The following is a 22,709-nucleotide window of genomic DNA, read 5'->3' on the forward strand; positions in this document are numbered from 1 at the left end:
TTGAAATGTGGCGACTGGCGGCTCCGAGATAAAGAATATGTACAAAAAAAGTGCATTATTGATAAATAGTTGTATAATAGAAACAGTTGATGTAATAATTCCGCTGTCGTTGTTATAAAAGGTCTTTTCATGTGAATCGTCCAGTGAACTGTTGATCCAAAAAGACCCAGTTCTAGTCAAACTTCTGCTTCTACAGCAGATGATCCTGTTTCATTCTCCCACATTTGAGTGAATAAAAGCCTCTCGGTCTTTGTGCTGCCCGCGGGCGAAGTGGCAGGCGAAGTCGTACTTGTCCCTGCACAGATGCCCGCACACGTTGCACTGGAACGGCCGCTCGTAGCCGTGGCAACCCATGTGGATGGTGTACAGGATGTTGTCGGCGAACTGGACGTGGCAGTGGACGCACGTGTGCCCGGTCCCCTGGTGGCGCGCGGCCGCCGTCGGGCTGCTGGCGCCGCTCTCGAAGCTGACGCCGGGGGTGGGGCTGCAGCCGGGCGAGGCGGGGCTCGGCGACGCCCGGCGGCTACTGCTGCTGCACTGGGCGTGGCTCGCAATATGCTGGATGATGATGGGCTTCTCATCGGTCACGTTCTCGCTGGAGTCGGGCGTCGGGTCGGACGGCTGACCCGCCGCCAGCGTGGACAGCTGGTCCAGGGGGCTCATGAACGGCAAACACGCTCGGCTTTCGTCCAAACTGGCCGGGACGGTCCTGAAGTCGTGCCGGGTCGCCGCCTCGCTCAGGTAATCGGGCTTTTGCGCTTGGGCCGGGTTGAAGTTGAGGACGAGCCTGCGTGCGTACCCGAGCGCGCTCTGCCGCTTCTGCAGCGCGCCGTGCAGCCGCTTGGCATTGAACGGCGGGAGGCGGGGCACGCGGGGCGGCAGCAGCTTGTGGCGGCGCCTCCGGTGGTGGGACAGGTTGCTGCGGTCGCTGCAGCGGAAGGCGCACTGGTCGCACTTGTACGGCTTCTCCCCGGTGTGCGAGCGCATGTGGGCCTCCAGGTGGCGCTCATACGCAGAGGCGAACGGGCACAGCTGGCACCGGTGAGGCTTCTCTCCTGAAGGAACACCAGGTACTCTCTGATTATACTTCACTTTAGTCAGGTACTCTCTGATTATACTTCACTTTAGTCAGGTACTCTCTGATTATACTTCACTTTAGACAGGTACTCTCTGATTATACTTCACTTTAGACAGGTACTCTCTGATTATACTTCACTTTAGACAGGTACTCTCTGATTATACTTCACTTTAGACAGGTACTCTCTGATTATACTTCACTTTAGACAGGTACTCTCTGATTATACTTCACTTTAGACAGGTACTCTCTGATTATACTTCACTTTAGTCAGGTACTCTCTGATTATACTTCACTTTAGACATGTACTCTCTGATTATACTTCACTTTAGTCAGGTACTCTCTGATTTTTCAACGTTTTCTCTGTTTTCTATCATTTATATGTCCAACAGATATAAATACACCAGATAAAGTCAGAATTAGAACGTGGTAAACCCCCGCCACACCCCCTTTAGCGCTCGAAAAGGCCCCGCCCCCTCCGTGCGCACTGACCTGTGTGAATGCGTATGTGCTCGATGAGGCGCGCCATGCCCTTGTTGCTGTAGCTGCAGTAGTTGCACTTGTACTTCCCGTCGCTCGTCCGCTCCAGCCCGTCCACCTGCAGCTCCGGGGCCTCGCCCAGCGACAGGCCCACGTCCGAGGGCGAGGGGTCCGCCGGGCTCTGGGCCGCGGCCTGGGGCTCTACGGGGGGAAACCACTTTGAAAACACAACACAGACTTTGCCTTTTCACTGATAAAATGGACGAAGACATTGATGAGCCACTAAGGACGGAAGAGTCACTTTTGCGTACGCACAGAGTCGCTTTTGGAATACGTTGTGTTAAATAGTCGACCAAAGAAACCCGTAAGTGCTGGAATAGTTCCCAAAACGATTACAAATGTCCATAATCTGACAACAAAAGATCATAAGATTGTGTAAATTCACTCAATAACAACTTTGCAAACGGAAAAGTACAAAGAATATCTATATTTATATGAAACAAAGCTGATTAAATGCATCTGTCGGTCCGAAAACTCAAGAGAACTGCATTATTCTTTTTGCAAATCTTTACAATCCCAATTAAATAACTGAAAAATACTTACAACCAAACCTTCACTTAGTTTTTCACTTAAATATGATGTTTAATTTTACTCACACAATGTTTGCACACTAGGAAGTCGCATCCTATGTTTAAATTTAATGTTTTAATCAGTATTTTTACCCTTTTCATGTCAAATTATAGCATTTTTTTTTGCCTGATGTTATATTGTCAGATCAGACAGAAAAGCATTAGATTTCACATACTGACGACATCATAAACCAGAAATTAAAAGGATATTGTTCCTCCCACGTGTTGATGGGTGTGGTTCTTAAGCCCCCCTGACTGTGCATGTTGGGGTGATGGGTGTGGTTCTTAAGCCCCCCTGACTGTGCATGTTGGGGTGATGGGTGTGGTTCTTAAGCCCCCCCGACTGTGCATGTTGGGGTGATGGGTGTGGTTCTTAAGCCCCCCTGACCGTGCATGTTGGGGTGATGGGTGTGGTTCTTAAGCCCCCCCGACTGTGCATGTTGGGGTGATGGGTGTGGTTCTTAAGCCCCCCTGACCGTGCATGTTGGGGTGATGGGTGTGGTTCTTAAGCCCCCCTGACTGTGCATGTTGGGGTGATGGGTGTGGTTCTAAAGCCCCCCTGACCGTGCATGTTGGGGTGATGGGTGTGGTTCTTAAGCCCCCCTGACTGTGCATGTTGGGGTGATGGGTGTGGTTCTTAAGCCCCCCTGACCGTGCATGTTGGGGTGATGGGTGTGGTTCTAAAGCCCCCCTGACCGTGCATGTTGGGGTGATGGGTGTGGTTCTTAAGCCCCCCTGACCGTGCATGCTGGGGTGATGGGTGTGGTTCTTAAGCCCCCCTGACTGTGCATGTTGGGGTGATGGGTGTGGTTCTTAAGCCCCCCCGACTGTGCATGTTGGGGTGATGGGTGTGGTTCTTAAGCCCCCCTGACCGTGCATGTTGGGGTGATGGGTGTGGTTCTTAAGCCCCCCTGACCGTGCATGTTGGGGTGATGGGTGTGGTTCTAAAGCCCCCCATGACTGTGCATGTTGGGGTGATGGGTGTGGTTCTTAAGCCCCCATGACCGTGCATGTTGGGGTGATGGGTGTGGTTCTTAAGCCCCCCATGACCGTGCATGTTGGGGTGATGGGTGTGGTTCTTAAGCCCCCCTGACTGTGCATGTTGGGGTGATGGGTGTGGTTCTAAAGCCCCCCTGACCGTGCATGTTGGGGTGATGGGTGTGGTTCTTAAGCCCCCCTGACCGTGCATGCTGGGGTGATGGGTGTGGTTCTTAAGCCCCCCTGACCGTGCATGTTGGGGTGATGGGTGTGGTTCTTAAGCCCCCCTGACCGTGCATGCTGGGCGGGTACATCTGCTCCGCGGCCGCCTCCTTCTCCCGGCACACCGAGCCAGAGATCATGTTGACATGCTGGGTCTGCTGGCTCAGATACTCCTGGAACTCCTTCACGAAATCCACCGGCTCCGTCTTGATGCCCTCCATTGTTGTCCTCGTCAACAAACTAGTAAACAACAAGCAGCAAATAAAACGGCATGTCTGTTTCATTGTAGCGTCAGGGCGTATACAACACTAGAGAACGCGTCGCCATAGTAAATACAGACCAGTGTTATTGAATTATCACATTGAATCGTCACATTTTTTTAAAAGCAGAGAAACATGTCCTGACAGATGATTTAATAGAACCACTAATCTCTTCATTATTATTCAATTAACCCCTTTATTAATGATTTTCCGGGTCATATTGTTGTTTTTTACAATCACAAGATGGCCGCCGCACTTACCGCGTGAAGAGAATCCACAGTGGTCTTTAGCCTGTACTACAGCTGTCAATGCAGTAGCTTTAGCATTAGCTTTAGCATTAGCTTCGTGCCTCGGAATCACAGCCCAAAACAAGCCCTCGCGTCACCGCATTGTCCACGGACCTGTCGCGGTGTCGTAGCTCACCATCCGCCCCCTGAAAAACGCGACTCTGTGCGTAAAACGCGATTAAAAATGTACAAACGTTCCGCTGTTGCTAGGTGACGAGACCCGCGGAACCGAGCGACTTCTGGTTCCGAGTCACGTGGTTCGTTGCATTTGGGTCCCGTCGGAGATATTCGTCACCGCGGAATACAAACTCATTTCTTTGCACGTTTTAAGATTAAAAAATACAAATAACCGCACAATTGATGCGATGGTGATTATATGTTAGCAAGTTGTATTTTTTTTATATTTTTAGTTGTTTTGAAGTATAAATTGATTTGTTCGGCGCTGAAGGTGTAAATGGCCAAGGGAACGTGAACGCGGCTCTCTCGCGCATGTAAACAGTTTTGTAACTCTCGCCATGGCTTCTTCTTTGGTCAGGACGTTGTCAAGGGTAACGCACGAATCCAATCTACTTCTTAACTTAAGTTTGTGTATTATTTCGTGAGGTATGTCCGGTTTTGTTTGACGTTGTGCGCTTGCAAAACCACGGTAACCTTGCCTTGAAATGACGTGTGTTGCTAATGCTAAGCTAGCTGTCAGTGAGCTTCTGTTTTGCAGCTCCATTTATCAAGTCGGTTCAAACATAATACATATCTACTACAATGTTTATGTTAGATTATATTCATATTCGAGCCTTCCACGAGTATCATGTTCCAGATTCGTGTCCATGTTTTGGTCAGGATTGTAATTAGATCAGAAAAATAATGATAACTCCTAAGTAAAGTGAGTAAAGTCCCCTCTTTTCCTTAAAATTACAACTATTTATTAATGTACGATTTACATACAGTTGTCCAGTTGTACATCCACGTGTTCACAACAGTTGTTCGTAGTTAAAAATAAAACGCACTAATTTAATCTTCAAAACAGTGAATGTGTCTAATATTGCATGTTTCCTTTCTCTGTTCTTCTGTATCTACCTCTGTATCTTCCTGCGTTGCATCAATTAAATTTCCCCATGTGGGACAATAAAGGAATATCTTATCTTATATTAAATAAGCGCGTCACAGAAACATTTGAGTCAAATACACCAAAAAAGGCCAAGAAATGACAACAGATTTTAATGTTTTAAAATTATGTCCAGTCAATGTAATCCTTGTTTTTTCTTCTCCTTCCTTCCCTCTCTCTCTCCTCCCTCCCCTCCCCCTCTCTCCCCCCTCCCCTCCCCCTCTCTCCCTCTCTCTCTCCTCCCTCTCTCCCTCCTACCTCCTCCCTCTCTCCTCCCTCTCCCTCCTCTCCTCCCTCTATCTCCCTCCCTCTCTCCTCCCTCCTCTCTCCCTCCTCTCCTCCCTCCCTCTCTCCTCCCTCTCTCCTCCCTCCCTCTCCCTCCCTCTCCCTCCCTCCCTCCCTCTCTCCCTCTCTCCTCCACAGTCTTGCAGACTTCTTTCGTCTCCCCTCAGAGCGGTGCAGAGTGGGCGATGGAGACTCAGATCCACCAGTTCAGCTCTGGACCTGGACCAGGACCAAACCAGCGCCGTGTCGTTTCCTCCTCTGCAGACGTTCTCCGAGGAGGAGGCCATGATGAGGGACGCAGGTCAGACAAGAAGAAGAATACATAATAATAATAATAATAATACTCAATAATTTTACAAATAATTATAATACTTAATAATAATTCATAATATAAGAAAAGTGCATTATATAAGTACAGTATATCCTTTAAACTTCATAAAACGTACATTTGTGGCAATGCAATATATTGAAATGTATCTGTAAATACAATTATATCAAACAATACAATATGAATCATCTTTAAACCAGACTCTGTTATGACTCACATCAGAGTGATTTATATTTTGTGATTTTCTGATGTTAAACCTTCGTCGTCACGGTTACAATTGAACGTTTTGTATTATGTTCCGTTGTCAGTCAGGAAATACGCTCAGGAACGCATCGCTCCGTTGGTGTCGTCCATGGACGAGTGCTCTCACATGGACGAGGAGGTCATCCAGTCGCTGTTTGAACAAGGAGTAAGTGCAAACGCCGTAAAGCCACTGCGGAACATTACACTGAAGAGCTTTGTCTGATCCAACCACATTTGAACTCAAACACAGTAATAACAGTGCCGAGGTGAGCAAATGTATCATATCTATAGATTATTTTTTAGTGCCAATTAAAGGTGAAAATGTAAAAAAAATATAAACTTTAAAATAATGGTAATATTTTAATATGTAAAACGACATTTCACAGATAAAATATTGTCCAGATAATGAGTATTTTCTATTGGTTTTAAATGCGTTATCAAACAAATAAACCTGTAATATAAGATAACCTTTATTTGTCCCACAATGAGAAAATTCCAATGTTGCAACACAGAGTAGGCACTGAAGTATATTGAATAAAAAAAAAAAGAGCGATAACGTTAAAAAAAATAATATTTGCAGCTGTTATATGGACAGAAAATATTGACGTTCTTTAACTATATTGCACATAATTATGACAGTATTGCACATGATTATGATGGTTTTGCACATGATTATTGCACATGATTATGACAGTATTGCACATGATTATTGCACATGATTGATAGTTTTGCATATGATTATGACATTGCACATGATTATGACATTATTGCACATGATCATGATTGTTTTGCATATGATTATGACATTATTGCACATGATTATGACAGTATGACAAAATTAAATAAATAATAATAATTGTTAAAAAAATATATATAATAATTGTAAAAAAAAAAAAATTCAAATAAATAATTGTTAAAAAAATAATAATTGTAAAAAATATAATAATTCAAATGAATAATAATAATAATAAAGACAAATATATATATATATTTTTTTTAAAAGTCTTGTTTAGTCTGTTGAGACGCTGATTATGAAGCTCAAAAGATCCGTCACGTTGAGTCGCTTAATCGCTGCTGCTCAGTACGTGGTTGACCTTTGAACCCTTCAGACTGGAGTCTCTCTTGCCCGCAGTTGATGGGCATCGAGATCGACCCCGAGTTCGGCGGCACCGGCTCCACCTTCTTCGCCTCCATCCTGGTGATCGAGGAGCTGGCCAAAGTGGACCCGTCCGTGGCCGTGCTCTGCGACATCCAGAACACGCTCATCAACACGCTGCTGTCCAAACTGGGCACGCCGGAGCAGAAGGACCGCTACCTCAGCCGCCTCTCCACGGACATGGTGCGTCACACACTTCACTTTGACGTGGCCGCGTCCCGAGCTCACTTCCCCTCGCCCCCCGCAGGTCGGCAGCTTCTGTCTGTCCGAAGCCGAGTCCGGGAGCGACGCCTTCGCCCTGAAAACCCGAGCGGAGAAACGCGGCGATCACTACGTCATCAACGGCTCCAAACTGTGGATCAGCAACGCGGAGCACGCCGGGGTGTTCCTGGTGATGGCCAACGTCGACCCGTCCGCCGTGAGTGTCACAGAACATTGTCTATGAGTGTACGTATGCTAACGCTAACACCGTCAGCTACATGAGGCACAGACATAACTGTGGTAAGTGTCTGGTATGTTAACGTAACATATGAACAGTTATTCAGATAACTATAGCATAAAGAACATGCTAACAAGTTTAGCAAAGCATCAGTTTTACCCCAAATCACTAAATCCATTGAATTCTTCTTCCTCTGTGTCACTTCTAAACAACTCCACAAACTCCAGAGGAAGAGCAGATTCTTCTTCTGCGTCGCTTAGAGCCTAGAGCGCCCTCTTGTGGTTGTTAGTGTGAAAATAATGAATAATATCACATATAAGTCGCTCTGGAGTATAAGTCTCACCCCGGCCAAAACTATGAAAAAATGTGCGTCTTATAGTCTAGAAAATAGGGTACACATTCGAAAGATTCGAAAGATTCGAAAGAATCAGACGAAAAATAAATAAGTCATAGAAATGAAATAAAGAAAGAAGACCTCCAAAGAAAACACAGAAGGCGCACAGACTCCAGAGTGACGGTGCTGTGCTCCTCAGGGCTACAGAGGCATCACGTGTTTCCTGGTGGACAGAGACGCAGACGGGCTGGAGATCTGTAAAAAGGAGAACAAGCTCGGGCTGAGGGCGTCGTCCACGTGCCCGCTCAACTTCGACAACGTGAAGGTGAATATATAGAACATATTTAAAAAGTCTCAATGTTCAATAGATATAATGGTTAAACAGTCGACAACTAAAATAATGTTAAAGAATTGAGCTCTGTCTGGAATGATACGGTTTTATTAATTGAAATGAACATTATAATATTACAGAAAGCTCAATCTGCATTAAATATTAGGGCTGAGAGTTAATTTATTATATCATCGTATTCATCAGATGATGGTTTTCTGTGAACTAAACACTCTAAAACCTGCTCTGAGCTGAGAAAACAGGACAGGAAGTACTTCAAAAAGACACATTTTTTTATCCAAAAATATTTTTACTCTAAATATTGTTAAAAAGTAAATTTGATGTTTTTTAATTAAATAATCAAAAGAAACCTTGCTAGTTTGGATTGGCATGTAAAATAAATTTAAAATAACTAAATAAAAGTTGAATAAAATGTAAAATAAATTTGAATTAAATAAAATGTAAAATAAAATGTAGAATGAATGTAGATTGAATGTAAATTAAATATAAATAAAATGTAAGTTAAATATTAATAAAATGTAAAATAAATTGTAGAATAAATGTAAATTGAATGTAAATTAAATATATATAAATATATAAATAAAATGTAAAATTTACGTAAATTAAATGTAAATGTAAAATAAATGCCTTGCAGAATTTACCATGACTAATATGGTAATAGGGTTTTATTATTTGTCTGATTTTATGACATGAAAATGTTAAAATGTGATCCATAGCTTTTCCTTTACTTTTGCAGGTCCCTGAGAAGAACATTTTGGGCGAGATTGGCCAAGGGTACAAATACGCCATCGGGATGCTGAACGAGGGCCGCATCGGGATCTCGGCGCAGGTGAAACGCTCGCCATTCTGCGTGTTTTTGACCCGTTTTTGACCTGTTTTCCCCCCGGATCAGATGCTGGGTTTGGCGCAGGGCTGCTTCGACCACGCCGTCCCCTACACCAGGCAGAGGGTGCAGTTCGGCAAGCGCATTTTCGACTTCCAAGTGAGAAACGGGCCCTAAAACCGCAAGCAAACACGTTTTGAATCAGTTTTTACACTTAATATAATCCAACTTCATGTGAAAGCGTTCCAAGTATTCACAATTAAACTGTAACGAGTACGTCGAGTCACTTCTGTAATGTTTTTAACGGGGCGTGCGACAGGTTTTTACCATTTTCTAATTTTAACTATCTGGCGTGTTTGTCAATGTTGTAAATATAAATGTTAGTTTGACGCCGATCGAACGTCCGATTGTGGAGAAAAGTGGGAAAATGTGTGTAGAAGTATGACAGGAAGTGACATCACACCAGGGACGCTCATTCCATTCAGAGTTTATGCAGAATTGACAGAAAATAAACTACTTTTTTGACTCTACAATGATAGATTGATGTTGTTGTTGACGTTGTTGTGCGTGCGTGTGTGTTGTTGACGTTGTTGTGCGTGCGTGTGTGTTGTTGACGTTGTGTGTGTGTGTTGTTGATGTTGTGTGTGTGTTGTTGACGTTGTTGTTGATGTTGTTGTTGTGCGTGTGTTGTTGACGTTGTCATTTTTGTTTTTGAAGTTGTTGATGTTGTGTGTTGTTGACGTTGTTGTTGACATTGTTTTTGTGTGTTGTTGACGTTGTTGTTGACATTGTTGTTTTGTTGTCCTTTTCGTTTTTTACATTGTTGTGTGTTGTTGATGTTGTTGTTGTGCGTGTGTTGTCGTCGTTTTTAGTTATTTTTGACATTGTTGTGGGTTGTTGACGTTGTTGTGTGTTGACGTTGTTGTGCGTGTGTGTGTTGTTGACGTTGTTGTTGTCTTTGTTTTTTTTACGTTGTGTGTTTTTGATTTTGTTTGTTGTTGTTGTTGTGTGTTGACATTGTTGGTGGTGGTGGTGTGTGTGTTGTTGACATTGTTGTTGTGTGTTGACGTTGTTGTGTGTTGTCATTTTTGTTTTTTACATTGTTGTGTGTTGTTGATGTTGTGTGTTGACGTTGTTGTGTGTGTGTTGTTGACGTTGTTGTTGTTGTTTTTGTTGTTGTTTTTGACATTGTTGTGGGTTGTTGACGTTGTTGTTGTGTGTTGATGTTGTGCGTGTGTGTGTTGTTGACGTTGTTGTTGTCGTTTTTTTTAACGTGTGTTTTTGATGTTGTGTGTTGTTGATGTTGTTGGTGGTGGTGGTGGTGGTGGTGGTGGTGGTGGTGTGTGTGTGTGTGTTGTTGACATTTTTGTTGGTGTTGTTGATGTTGTTGTCGTTATGTTGGTGGTGATGTTGTTGTTGTGCAGGGCATGCAGCATCAGATTACTCACTTGTTGTTGTTGTTGTTGTGCAGGGCATGCAGCATCAGATCACTCACGTGTTGTTGTTGTTGTTGTTGTTGTGCAGGGCATGCAGCATCAGATCACTCACGTGTTGTTGTTGTTGTTGTTGTTGTGCAGGGCATGCAGCATCAGATCGCTCACGTGGCGACACAGATTGAAGCGGCTCGACTCTTGACGTATAACGCAGCTCGACTCAAAGAGGCCGGACGAGACTTCATCAAAGAAGCTTGTATGGCCAAGTACTTCAGCGCCGAGGTGAGACTGACCTGAGACTGGACCTGAGACTGGACCTGAGACTGGACCTGAGACTGGACCTGAGACTGGACCTGAGACTGGACCTCAGACTGGACCTCAGACTGGACCTCAGCTCTGTGTGTGTTGTGTCCTGCAGGTGGCGACGTTGACCACGTCCAAGTGCATCGAGTGGATGGGCGGAGTCGGCTTCACTAAGGACTATCCCATCGAGAAATACTACAGAGACTGCAAGATCGGTGAGGTCACTACAGAGCTCCCCCTGCAGGTCAGAGCTCCTCCTGCAGGTCAGAGAGCTCCCCCTGCAGGTCAGAGAGCTCCTCCTGCAGGTCAGAGCTCTTCCTGCAGGTCAGAGAGCTCCTCCTGCAGGTCAGAGCTCTTCCTGCAGGTCAGAGCTCTTCCTGCAGGTCAGAGAGCTCCTCCTGCAGGTCAGAGCTCCCCCTGCAGGTCAGAGAGCTCCTCCTGCAGGCCAGAGAGCTCCCCCTGCAGGTCAGAGCTCCTCCTGCAGGCCAGAGAGCTCCCCCTGCAGGTCAGAGCTCCTCCTGCAGGCCAGAGAGCTCCCCCTGCAGGTCAGAGCTCCTCCTGCAGGTCAGAGAGCTCCTCCTGCTGGTCAGAGCTCCTTCTGCAGGTCAGAGCTCCTCCTGCTGGTCAGAGAGCTCCTCCTGCAGGTCAGAGCTCCCCCTGCAGGTCAGAGCTCCTCCTGCAGGTCAGAGAGCTCCCCCTGCAGGTCAGAGAGCTCCTCCTGCAGGTCAGAGCTCCTCCTCCTGCAGGTCAGAGCTCCTCCTCCTGCAGGTCAGGGAGCTCCTCCTGCAGGTCAGAGCTCCTCCTCCTGCAGGTCAGAGCTCCTCCTCCTGCAGGTCAGAGCTCCTCCTCCTGCAGGTCAGGGAGCTCCTCCTGCAGGTCAGAGCTCCTCCTCCTGCAGGTCAGAGCTCCTCCTCCTGCAGGTCAGGGAGCTCCTCCTGCAGGTCAGAGCTCCTCCTGCAGGTCAGAGCTCCTCCTCCTGCAGGTCAGAGCTCCTCCTCCTGCAGGTCAGGGAGCTCCTCCTGCAGGTCAGAGCTCCTCCTGCAGGTCAGAGCTCCTCCTCCTGCAGGTCAGAGCTCCTCCTCCTGCAGGTCAGGGAGCTCCTCCTGCAGGTCAGAGCTCCTCCTCCTGCAGGTCAGAGCTCCTCCTCCTGCAGGTCAGGGAGCTCCTCCTGCAGGTCAGAGCTCCTCCTGCAGCAGGTCAGAGCTCCCCCTGCAGGTCAGAGCTCCCCCTGCAGCAGGTCAGAGCTCCTCCTGCAGCAGGTCAGCGCTCCTCCTGCAGCAGGTCAGAGCTCCCCCTGCAGGTCAGAGCTCCTCCTGCAGCAGGTCAGCGCTCCTCCTGCAGCAGGTCAGAGCTCCCCCTGCAGGTCAGAGCTCCCCCTGCAGGTCAGAGCTCCCCCTGCAGCAGGTCAGAGCTCCTCCTGCAGCAGGTCAGCGCTCCTCCTGCAGGTCAGAGCTCCCCCTGCAGGTCAGAGCTCCTCCTGCAGGTCAGAGCTCCTCCTGCAGGTCAGAGCTCCCCCTGCAGGTCAGAGCTCCCCCTGCAGGTCAGAGCTCCCCCTGCAGGTCAGAGAGCTCCTCCAGGGGGCGACAGCGAGCACTTCAAACACACTGAAAACACATATTTAAACGTCACAAAGACGTTTAATGAGGCCCAAACGCTTTAAAAGACACGATCTGCTTCATATTCTCACTTCGACAGCACAAAAACTGGAACTTCCTGTTTATTTTTCCGCCGTTTCTTTTTCCACAGGAACAATTTACGAAGGCACCACAAACGTGCAGCTCTCGACCATGGCCAAGTTCATCGACAAAGAGTACGACCGCTGAGTCCGAGAAGAGACGAGACGCACTCCATTTAAACACCGCCGCTGTTTCCTGTTTCATCCCCGAACCCGACCCACGCGGGCCAGATGCCCTCCCACGCCGCCTGAGCCTAGTTTAAGCCTTATTTGGGCGTTAGCTGCAGTTTCCTGTCCTCAAACTGCTTCAAGTCTGATTCTTCTGAGCCCCAGTTCTGTCTTAGACCAGGACTAAACCGGGACTAAACCGAGTCTAAACCGAGTCTAAAACCGGGACTAAAACCGGGACTAAAACCGGGACTAAAACCGGGACTAAAACCGGGACTAAAACCGGGTCTAAAACCGGGTCTAAACCAGGATCATGTGTCGGTGATAGTGTTTTTAGTTGTGATGTTACTGAGGTTTAGCACTTTAGTTTTTTATTTAGTTCAATCACATATTTAATGTTTATTTCTCAGATTCATGTGGAAATTGTGATGAATCCAACAGAAGAATTTGTTCAAATCTGATTCTAAGTCTGATTTATGAATAAATATGAATAAAGCAAGAACATTTTTCGGATATAAATGTGCCAAATATGAGACATTTTGGCTGTTTTTACACATAACATTAACTAAACCGGGACTAAACTCGGACTTTGACTGAATTAACACCAGGTTTAAATTGCAACAGTTTCTTAATTATAAATCAATAAATGAATCTTATAAATAAGTTTCACATCTTCAGTTTTAAGTCTATTTTTGTGGTAAAACCTTTTTGTGCCTTGATAACTTTCTCTGTTTATTGTGTTTATTGTCTTTTTTGTCCAGTTTGAGTCTGTTTTTGGACATTTTCTGTAAAAACATAAATAAAACACTCACACTTTGAACCTGTCGTGTCAGTTCCACGTGTGAACAGCAGGTGGCAGCACAGATCAGCTCATGTCCAGCTCCATTAAAGCCAATTAAGCTCATTAGTTCTGCTCCTCTCACGTTAATGACATTACAGCTATTTTTAATCAGGCGTAAGAATGTCACGGCCTGAAAAATGATCATTTTCATATCAATATTTAATTTTAATATTTTTTTTTGAGCAGAGATGAAGGTTTTAGAGCAGTTTTACCACAAAGCTTCATCTGACAGTCCAGAGAAGCAGAAATACTATTAATACTTTCAGAAATACTGTCAATACATGAATAAAATGACAATTAAAGCTCGTTTGTCTTTGATTGACGAGGTCTCGTTTCGACGCGCTGTAAATGAGGAGTAAATGAGGCTAAGAACAATAGCAATGACTGAAAACACGGTTAAACTCTTAAAAAAAAGAACATTTACTGCAATAATCGTCAACACTTTGTGCTTGTTCTTCATCTCCAGCTCCTCTAACAACAAAAACAACAACAACAACAACAACATGTATAAAGTATAAAAATTATAAAGAAATTCACTTTCCCTCATAAAATCAACACGTTTATAATGTTTTGTTTCATTTCTGGACTGAACCAGGTCTAAACAAGGTCTCTCATAGTCTCTCCTCCCTCTAAGTCTCTCCTCTCTCATAGTCTCTCCTCCCTCTAAGTCTCTCCTCTCTCATAGTCTCTCCTCCCTCCCTCAGAGTCTCTCCTCCCTCCCTCAGAGGCTCTCCTCCCTCAGAGTCTCTCCTCCCTCACAGTCTCCCCCCCTCAGAGTCTCTCCTCCCTCCCTGGGGGTCTTTCCTCCCTAGGAGTCTCTCCTCTCTCACAGTCTCTCCCCCTCAGAGTCTCTCCTCCCTCAGAGTCTCTCCTTCCTCAGAGTCTCTCCCCCTCAGAGTCTCTCCTCCCTCACAGTCTCTCCTCTCTCAGAGTCTCTCCTCCCTCACAGTCTCTCCTCCCTCAGAGTCTCTCCTCCCTCAGAGTCTCTCCTCTCTCATAGTCTCTCCTCCCTCCCTCAGAGTCTCTCCTCCCTCCCTCAGAGTCTCTCCTTTCTCAGAGTCTCTCCTCCCTCATAGTCTCTCCTCTCTCAGAGTCTCTCCTCCCTCAGAGTCTCTCCTCCCTCTTAGTCTCTCCTCTCTCATAGTCTCTCCTCCCTCTTAGTCTCTCCTCTCTCATAGTCTCTCCTCCCTCAGAGTCTCTCCTCTCTCAGAGTCTCTCCTCCCTCAGAGTCTCTCCTCTCTCAGAGTCTCTCCTCCCTCAGAGTCTCTCCTCTCTCAGAGTCTCTCCTCACTCAGAGTCTCTCCTCCCTCATAGTCTCTCCTCCCTCAGGGTCTCTCCTCTCTCAGAGTCTCTCCTCACTCAGAGGCTCTCCTCCCTCAGAGTCTCTCCTCTCTCATAGTCTCTCCTCCCTCAGAGTCTCTCCTCCATCAGAGTCTCTCCTCTCTCTGAGTCTCTCCTTTCTCAGAGTCTCTCCTCTCTCAGAGTCTCTCCTCTCTCAGAGTCACTGTTCCCTCAGAGTCTCTCCTCCCTCAGAGTCTCTCCTCCCTCAGAGTCTCTCCTCTCTCAGAGTCTCTCCTCCCTCAAAGTCTCTCCTCCCTCAGAGTCTCTCCTCTCTCATAGTCTCTCCTCCCTCAGAGTCTCTCCTCCATCAGAGTCTCTCCTCTCTCAGAGTCTCTCCTCTCTCAGAGTCTCTCCTTTCTCAGAGTCTCTCCTCCCTCAGAGTCTCTCCTCTCTCAGAGTCTCTCCTCCCTCAGAGTCTGTCCTCCATCAGAGTCTCTCCTCTCTCAGAGTCTCTCCTTTCTCAGAGTCTCTCCTCTCTCAGAGTCTCTCCTCTCTCAGAGTCACTCTTCCCTCAGAGTCTCTCCTCCCTCAGAGTCTCTCCTCTCTCTGAGTCTCTCCTCTCTCAGAGTCTCCTCCCTCAGAGTCTCTCCTCTCTCAGAGTCTCTCCTCCCTCAGAGTCTCTCCTCAATCAGAGTCTCTCCTCTCTCAGAGTCTCTCCTCTCTCAAAGTCTCTCCTTTCTCAGTCTCTCCTCCCTCAGAGTCTCTCCTCTCTCAGAGTCTCTCCTCTCTCAGAGTCTCCTCCCTCAGAGTCTCTCCGCCCTCCCTCAGGGTCTTTCCTCCCTCAGAGTCTCTCCTCCCTCCCTCAGGGTCTTTCCTCCCTCAGAGTCTCTCCTCTCTCACAGTCTCTCCCCCTCAGAGTCTCTCCTCCCTCAGAGTCTCTCCTCCCTCAGAGTCTCTCCCCCTCAGAGTCTCTCCTCCCTCACAGTCTCTCCTCTCTCAGAGTCTCTCCTCCCTCACAGTCTCTCCTCCATCAGAGTCTCTCCTCCCTCAGAGTCTCTCCTCTCTCATAGTCTCTCCTCCCTCAGAGTCTCTCCTCCCTCAGAGTCTCTAATCCCTCACAGTCTCCCCCCCTCAGAGTCTCTCCTCCCTCCCTGGGGGTCTTTCCTCCCTCAGAGTCTCTCCTCTCTCACAGTCTCTCCCCCTCAGAGTCTCTCCTCCCTCAGAGTCTCTCCTCTCTCAGAGTCTCTCCTCTCTCAGAGTCTCCTCCCTCAGAGTCTCTCCTCTCTCAGAGTCTCTCCTCCCTCAGAGTCTCTCCTCCATCAGAGTCTCTCCTCTCTCAGAGTCTCTCCTCTCTCAGAGTCTCTCCTTTCTCAGTCTCTCCTCCCTCAGAGTATCTCCTCTCTCAGAGTCTCTCCTCTCTCAGAGTCTCTCCTCTCTCAGAGTCTCCTCCCTCAGAGTCTCTCCTCCCTCCCTCAGGGTCTTTCCTCCCTCAGAGTCTCTCCTCCCTTCCTCAGGGTCTTTCCTCCCTCAGAGTCTCTCCTCTCTCACAGTCTCTCCCCCTCAGAATCTCTCCTCCCTCAGAGTCCCTCCTCCCTCAGAGTCTCTCCTCCCTCAGAGTCTCTCCCCCTCAGAGTCTCTCCTCCCTCACAGTCTCTCCTCTCTCAGAGTCTCTCCTCCCTCAGAGTCTCTCCTCTCTCATAGTCTCTCCTCCCTCCCTCAGAGTCTCTCCTCCATCCCTCAGAGTCTCTCCTCCCTCAGAGTCTCTCCTCCCTCAGAGTCTCTCCTCCCTCAGAGTCTCTCCTCCCTCACAGTCTCCCCCCCTCAGAGTCTCTCCTCCCTCCCTCGGGGTCTTTCCTCCCTCAGAGTCTTTCCTCTCTCACAGTCTTCCCCCTCAGAGTCTCTCCTCCCTCAGAGTCTCTCCTCCCTCAGAGTCTCTCCCCCTCAGAGTCTCTCCTCCCTCACAGTCTCTCCTCTCTCAGAGTCTCTCCTCCCTCACAGTCTCTCTTCCCTCAGAGTCTCTCCTCCCTCAGAGTCTCTCCTCTCTCATAGTCTCTCCTCCCTCCCTCAGAGTCTCTCCTCCCTCCCTCAGAGTCTCTCCTCCCTCAGAGTCTCTCCTCCCTCAGAGTCTCTCCTCTCTCATAGTCTCCCCTCCCTCCCTCAGAGTCTCTCCTCTCTCAGAGTCTCTCCTCCCTCAGAGTCTCTCCTCTCTCATAGTCTCTCCTCCCTCCCTCAGAGTCTCTCCTTCCTCCCTCAGAGTCTCCCCTCTCTCAGAGTCTCTCCTCCCTCAAAGTCTCTCCTCTCTCAGTGTCTCTCCTCCCTCAGAGTCTCTCCTCTCTCAGAGTCTCTCCTCCCTCAGAGTCTCTCCTCCATCAGAGTCTCTCCTCTCTCAGAGTCTCTCCTCTCTCAAAGTCTCTCCTTTCTCAGTCTCTCCTCCCTCAGAGTCTCTCCTATCTCAGAGTCTCTCCTCTCTCAGAGTCTCCTCCCTCAGAGTCTCTCCGCCCTCCCTCAGGGTCTTTCCTCCCTAAGAGTCTCTCCTCCCTCCCTCAGGGTCTTTCCTCCCTCAGAGTCTCTCCTCTCTCACAGTCTCTCCCCCTCAGAGTCTCTCCTCCCTCAGAGTCTATCCTCCCTCAGAGTCTCTCCCCCTCAGAGTCTCTCCTCCCTCACAGTCTCTCCTCTCTCAGAGTCTCTCCTCCCTCACAGTCTCTCCTCCCTCAGAGTCTCTCCTCCCTCAGAGTCTCTCCTCTCTCATAGTCTCTCCTCCCTCAGAGTCTCTCCTCCCTCAGAGTCTCTCCTCCCTCACAGTCTCCCCCCCTCAGAGTCTCTCCTCCCTCCCTGGGGGTCTTTCCTCCCTCAGAGTCTCTCCTCTCTCACAGTCTCTCCCCCTCAGAGTCTCTCCTCCCTTAGAGTCTCTCCCCCTCAGAGTCTCTCCTCCCTCAAGTCTCTCCTCTCTCAGAGTCTCTCCTCCCTCACAGTCTCTCCTCCCTCAGAGTCTCTCCTCCCTCAGAGTCTCTCCTCTCTCATAGTCTCTCCTCCCTCCCTCAGAGTCTCTCCTCCCTCCCTCAGAGGCTCTCCTCCCTCAGAGTCTCTCCTCCCTCACAGTCTCCCCCCCTCAGAGTCTCTCCTCCCTCCCTGGGGGTCTTTCCTCCCTAGGAGTCTCTCCTCTCTCACAGTCTCTCCCCCTCAGAGTCTCTCCTCCCTCAGAGTCTCTCCTCCCTCAGAGTCTCTCCCCCTCAGAGTCTCTCCTCCCTCACAGTCTCTCCTCTCTCAGAGTCTCTCCTCCCTCAGAGTCTCTCCTCCCTCAGAGTCTCTCCTCCCTCAGAGTCTCTCCTCTCTCATAGTCTCTCCTCCCTCCCTCAGAGTCTCTCCTCCCTCCCTCAGAGTCTCTCCTTTCTCAGAGTCTCTCCTCCCTCAGAGTATCTCCTCTCTCAGAGTCTCTCCTCCCTCAGAGTCTCTCCTCCATCAGAGTATCTCCTCTCTCAGAGTCTCTCCTTTCTCAGAGTCTCTCCTTTCTCAGAGTCTCTCCTCTCACAGAGTCACTCTTCCCACAGAGTCTCTCCTCCCTCAGAGTCTCTCCTCTCTCAGAGTCGCTCCTCTCTCAGAGTCTCCTCGCTCAGAGTCTCTCCTCTCTCAGAGTATCTCCTCCCTCAGAGTCTCTCCTCCATAAGAGTCTCTCCTCTCTCAGAGTCTCTCCTCCCTCAGAGTCTCTCCTCCCTCAGAGTCTCTCCTCTCTCATAGTCTCTCCTCCCTCCCTCAGAGTCTCTCCTCCCTCCCTCAGAGTCTCTCCTTTCTCAGAGTCTCTCCTCCCTCAGAGTCTCTCCTCTCTCACATTCTCTCCCCCTCAGAGTCTCTCCTCCCTCAGAGTCTCTCCTCCCTCAGAGTCTCTCCCCCTCAGAGTCTCTCCTCCCTCACAGTCTCTCCTCTCTCAGAGTCTCTCCTCCCTAACAGTCTCTCCTCTCTCAAAGTCTCTCCTTTCTCAGTCTCTCCTCCCTCAGAGTCTCTCCTCTCTCAGAGTCTCTCCTCTCTCAGAGTCTCCTCCCTCAGAGTCTCTCCGCCCTCCCTCAGGGTCTTTCCTCCCTCAGAGTCTCTCCTCCCTCCCTCAGGGTCTTTCCTCCCTCAGAGTCTCTCCTCTCTCACAGTCTCTCCCCCTCAGAGTCTCTCCTCCCTCAGAGTCTCTCCTCCCTCAGAGTCTCTCCCCCTCAGAGTCTCTCCTCCCTCACAGTCTCTCCTCTCTCAGAGTCTCTCCTCCCTCACAGTCTCTCCTCCCTCAGAGTCTCTCCTCCCTCAGAGTCTCTCCTCTCTCATAGTCTCTCCTCCCTCAGAGTCTCTCCTCCCTCAGAGTCTCTCCTCCCTCACAGTCTCCCCCCCTCAGAGTCTCTCCTCCCTCCCTGGGGGTCTTTCCTCCCTCAGAGTCTCTCCTCTCTCACAGTCTCTCCCCCTCAGAGTCTCTCCTCCCTCAGAGTCTCTCCCCCTCAGAGTCTCTCCTCCCTCACAGTCTCTCCTCTCTCAGAGTCTCTCCTCCCTCACAGTCTCTCCTCCCTCAGAGTCTCTCCTCCCTCAGAGTCTCTCCTCTCTCATAGTCTCTCCTCCCTCCCTCAGAGTCTCTCCTCCCTCCCTCAGAGGCTCTCCTCCCTCAGAGTCTCTCCTCCCTCACAGTCTCCCCCCTCAGAGTCTCTCCTCCCTCCCTGGGGGTCTTTCCTCCCTAGGAGTCTCTCCTCTCTCACAGTCTCTCCCCCTCAGAGTCTCTCCTCCCTCAGAGTCTCTCCTCCCTCAGAGTCTCTCCCCCTCAGAGTCTCTCCTCCCTAACAGTCTCTCCTCTCTCAGAGTCTCTCCTCCCTCACAGTCTCTCCTCCCTCAGAGTCTCTCCTCCCTCAGAGTCTCTCCTCTCTCATAGTCTCTCCTCCCTCCCTCAGAGTCTCTCCTCCCTCCCTCAGAGTCTCTCCTTTCTCAGAGTCTCTCCTCCCTCAGAGTATTTCCTCTCTCAGAGTCTCTCCTCCCTCAGAGTCTCTCCTCCATCAGAGTATCTCCTCTCTCAGAGTCTCTCCTTTCTCAGAGTCTCTCCTCTCTCAGAGTCTCTCCTCTCTCAGAGTCTCTCCTCTCTCAGAGTCTCTCCTCTCTCAGAGTCTCCTCGCTCAGAGTCTCTCCTCTCTCAGAGTATCTCCTCCCTCAGAGTCTCTCCTCCATAAGAGTCTCTCCTCTCTCAGAGTCTCTCCTCCCTCAGAGTCTCTCCTCCCTCAGAGTCTCTCCTCTCTCATAGTCTCTCCTCCCTCCCTCAGAGTCTCTCCTCCCTCCCTCAGAGTCTCTCCTTTCTCAGAGTCTCTCCTCCCTCAGAGTCTCTCCTCTCTCACAGTCTCTCCCCCTCAGAGTCTCTCCTCCCTCAGAGTCTCTCCTCCCAGAGAGTCTCTCCCCCTCAGAGTCTCTCCTCCCTCACAGTCTCTCCTCTCTCAGAGTCTCTCCTCCCTCACAGTCTCTCCTCCCTCAGAGTCTCTCCTCCCTCAGAGTCTCTCCTCTCTCATAGTCTCTCCTCCCTCCCTCAGAGTCTCTCCTCCCTCCCTCAGAGTCTCTCCTTTCTCAGAGTCTCTCCTCTCTCAGAGTCACTCTTCCCACAGAGTCTCTCCTCCCTCAGAGTCTCTCCTCTCTCAGAGTCTCTCCTCTCTCAGAGTCTCCTCGCTCAGAGTCTCTCCTCTCTCAGAGTATCTCCTCCCTCAGAGTCTCTCCTCTCTCAGAGTCTCTCCTCCCTCAGAGTCTCTCCTCCCTCAGAGTCTCTCCTCTCTCATAGTCTCTCCTCCCTCCCTCAGAGTCTCTCCTCCCTCCCTCAGAGTCTCTCCTTTCTCAGAGTCTCTCCTCCCTCAGAGTCTCTCCTCTCTCAGAGTCTCTCCTCCCTCAGAGTCTCTCCTCCCTCTTAGTCTCTCCTCTCTCATAGTCTCTCCTCCCTCTTAGTCTCTCCTCTCTCATAGTCTCTCCTCCCTCTTAGTCTCTCCTCTCTCATAGTCTCTCCTCCCTCAGAGTCTCTCCTCTCTCAGAGTCTCTCCTCCCTCAGAGTCTCTCCTCTCTCAGAGTCTCTCCTCCCTCAGAGTCTCTCCTCTCTCAGAGTCTCTCCTCACTCAGAGTCTCTCCTCCCTCATAGTCTCTCCTCCCTCAGGGTCTCTCCTCTCTCAGAGTCTCTCCTCACTCAGAGGCTCTCCTCCCTCAGAGTCTCTCCTCTCTCATAGTCTCTCCTCCCTCAGAGTCTCTCCTCCATCAGAGTCTCTCCTCTCTCTGAGTCTCTCCTTTCTCAGAGTCTCTCCTCTCTCAGAGTCTCTCCTCTCTCAGTCACTCTTCCCTCAGAGTCTCTCCTCCCTCAGAGTCTCTCCTCTCTCAGAGTCTCTCCTCCCTCAGAGTCTCTCCTCCCTCAGAGTCTCTCCTCTCTCATAGTCTCTCCTCCCTCAGAGTCTCTCCTCTCTCATAGTCTCTCCTCCCTCCCTCAGAGTCTCTCCTCCATCCCTCAGAGTCTCTCCTCCCTCACAGTCTCTCCTCCCTCAGAGTCTCTCCTCCCTCAGAGTCTCTCCTCTCTCATAGTCTCTCCTCCCTCCCTCAGAGTCTCTCCTCCCTCCCTCAGAGTCTCTCCTTTCTCAGAGTCTCTCCTCTCTCAGAGTCACTCTTCCCACAGAGTCTCTCCTCCCTCAGAGTCTCTCCTCTCTCAGAGTCTCTCCTCTCTCAGAGTCTCCTCGCTCAGAGTCTCTCCTCTCTCAGAGTATCTCCTCCCTCAGAGTCTCTCCTCTCTCAGAGTCTCTCCTCCCTCAGAGTCTCTCCTCCCTCAGAGTCTCTCCTCTCTCATAGTCTCTCCTCCCTCCCTCAGAGTCTCTCCTCCCTCCCTCAGAGTCTCTCCTTTCTCAGAGTCTCTCCTCCCTCAGAGTCTCTCCTCCCTCAGAGTCTCTCCTCCCTCTTAGTCTCTCCTCTCTCATAGTCTCTCCTCCCTCTTAGTCTCTCCTCTCTCATAGTCTCTCCTCCCTCTTAGTCTCTCCTCTCTCATAGTCTCTCCTCCCTCAGAGTCTCTCCTCTCTCAGAGTCTCTCCTCCCTCAGAGTCTCTCCTCTCTCAGAGTCTCTCCTCCCTCAGAGTCTCTCCTCTCTCAGAGTCTCTCCTCACTCAGAGTCTCTCCTCCCTCATAGTCTCTCCTCCCTCAGGGTCTCTCCTCTCTCAGAGTCTCTCCTCACTCAGAGGCTCTCCTCCCTCAGAGTCTCTCCTCTCTCATAGTCTCTCCTCCCTCAGAGTCTCTCCTCCATCAGAGTCTCTCCTCTCTCTGAGTCTCTCCTTTCTCAGAGTCTCTCCTCTCTCAGAGTCTCTCCTCTCTCAGTCACTCTTCCCTCAGAGTCTCTCCTCCCTCAGAGTCTCTCCTCTCTCAGAGTCTCTCCTCCCTCAGAGTCTCTCCTCCCTCAGAGTCTCTCCTCTCTCATAGTCTCTCCTCCCTCAGAGTCTCTCCTCCATCAGAGTCTCTCCTCTCTCAGAGTCTCTCCTCTCTCAGAGTCTCTCCTTTCTCAGAGTCTCTCCTCCCTCAGAGTCTCTCCTCTCTCAGAGTCTCTCCTCCCTCAGAGTCTGTCCTCCATCAGAGTCTCTCCTCTCTCAGAGTCTCTCCTTTCTCAGAGTCTCTCCTCTCTCAGAGTCTCTCCTCTCTCAGAGTCACTCTTCCCTCAGAGTCTCTCCTCCCTCAGAGTCTCTCCTCTCTCTGAGTCTCTCCTCTCTCAGAGTCTCCTCCCTCAGAGTCTCTCCTCTCTCAGAGTCTCTCCTCCCTCAGAGTCTCTGCTCCATCAGAGTCACTCTTCCCTCAGAGTCTCTCCTCCCTCAGAGTCTCTCCTCTCTCAAAGTCTCTCCTTTCTCAGTCTCTCCTCCCTCAGAGTCTCTCCTCTCTCAGAGTCTCTCCTCTCTCAGAGTCTCCTCCCTCAGAGTCTCTCCGCCCTCCCTCAGGGTCTTTCCTCCCTCAGAGTCTCTCCTCCCTCCCTCAGGGTCTTTCCTCCCTCAGAGTCTCTCCTCTCTCACAGTCTC

The 22,709-nt window shown here is 49.7% G+C and overlaps 2 protein-coding genes across 2 annotated transcripts; one reads left to right on the forward strand and one right to left on the reverse strand.

Moving 5' to 3' along the window:
* Positions 1-131: 131 nt before the first annotated feature.
* Positions 132-3,632, reverse strand: LOC140368922 (zinc finger protein Pegasus-like). Its single transcript, XM_072456089.1, has 3 exons — positions 3,455-3,632; positions 1,568-1,756; positions 132-1,055 (listed from the first exon to the last, which is right to left on the reverse strand). The coding sequence occupies exons 1-3, from the start codon at positions 3,603-3,605 to the stop codon at positions 211-213; spliced, it is 1,185 nt and encodes a 394-aa protein (XP_072312190.1). The 5' UTR covers positions 3,606-3,632; the 3' UTR covers positions 132-210.
* Positions 3,633-4,400: 768 nt separating this feature from the next.
* On the forward strand, positions 4,401-12,868 carry acadsb (acyl-CoA dehydrogenase short/branched chain). Its single transcript, XM_072456406.1, has 11 exons — positions 4,401-4,479; positions 5,457-5,619; positions 5,955-6,055; positions 7,022-7,228; positions 7,293-7,463; positions 8,018-8,143; positions 8,904-8,996; positions 9,060-9,149; positions 10,568-10,705; positions 10,842-10,941; positions 12,473-12,868. The coding sequence occupies exons 1-11, from the start codon at positions 4,447-4,449 to the stop codon at positions 12,547-12,549; spliced, it is 1,299 nt and encodes a 432-aa protein (XP_072312507.1). The 5' UTR covers positions 4,401-4,446; the 3' UTR covers positions 12,550-12,868.
* Positions 12,869-22,709: the final 9,841 nt, after the last annotated feature.

The sequence above is a fragment of the Eucyclogobius newberryi genome, unplaced genomic scaffold (genome assembly GCF_026437365.1).
Source record: "Eucyclogobius newberryi isolate DKJ021-1_F unplaced genomic scaffold, fEucNew1.0.hap1 SCAF_20, whole genome shotgun sequence".
In the NCBI taxonomy this organism is placed as follows: Eukaryota; Metazoa; Chordata; class Actinopteri; order Gobiiformes; family Gobiidae; genus Eucyclogobius; species Eucyclogobius newberryi.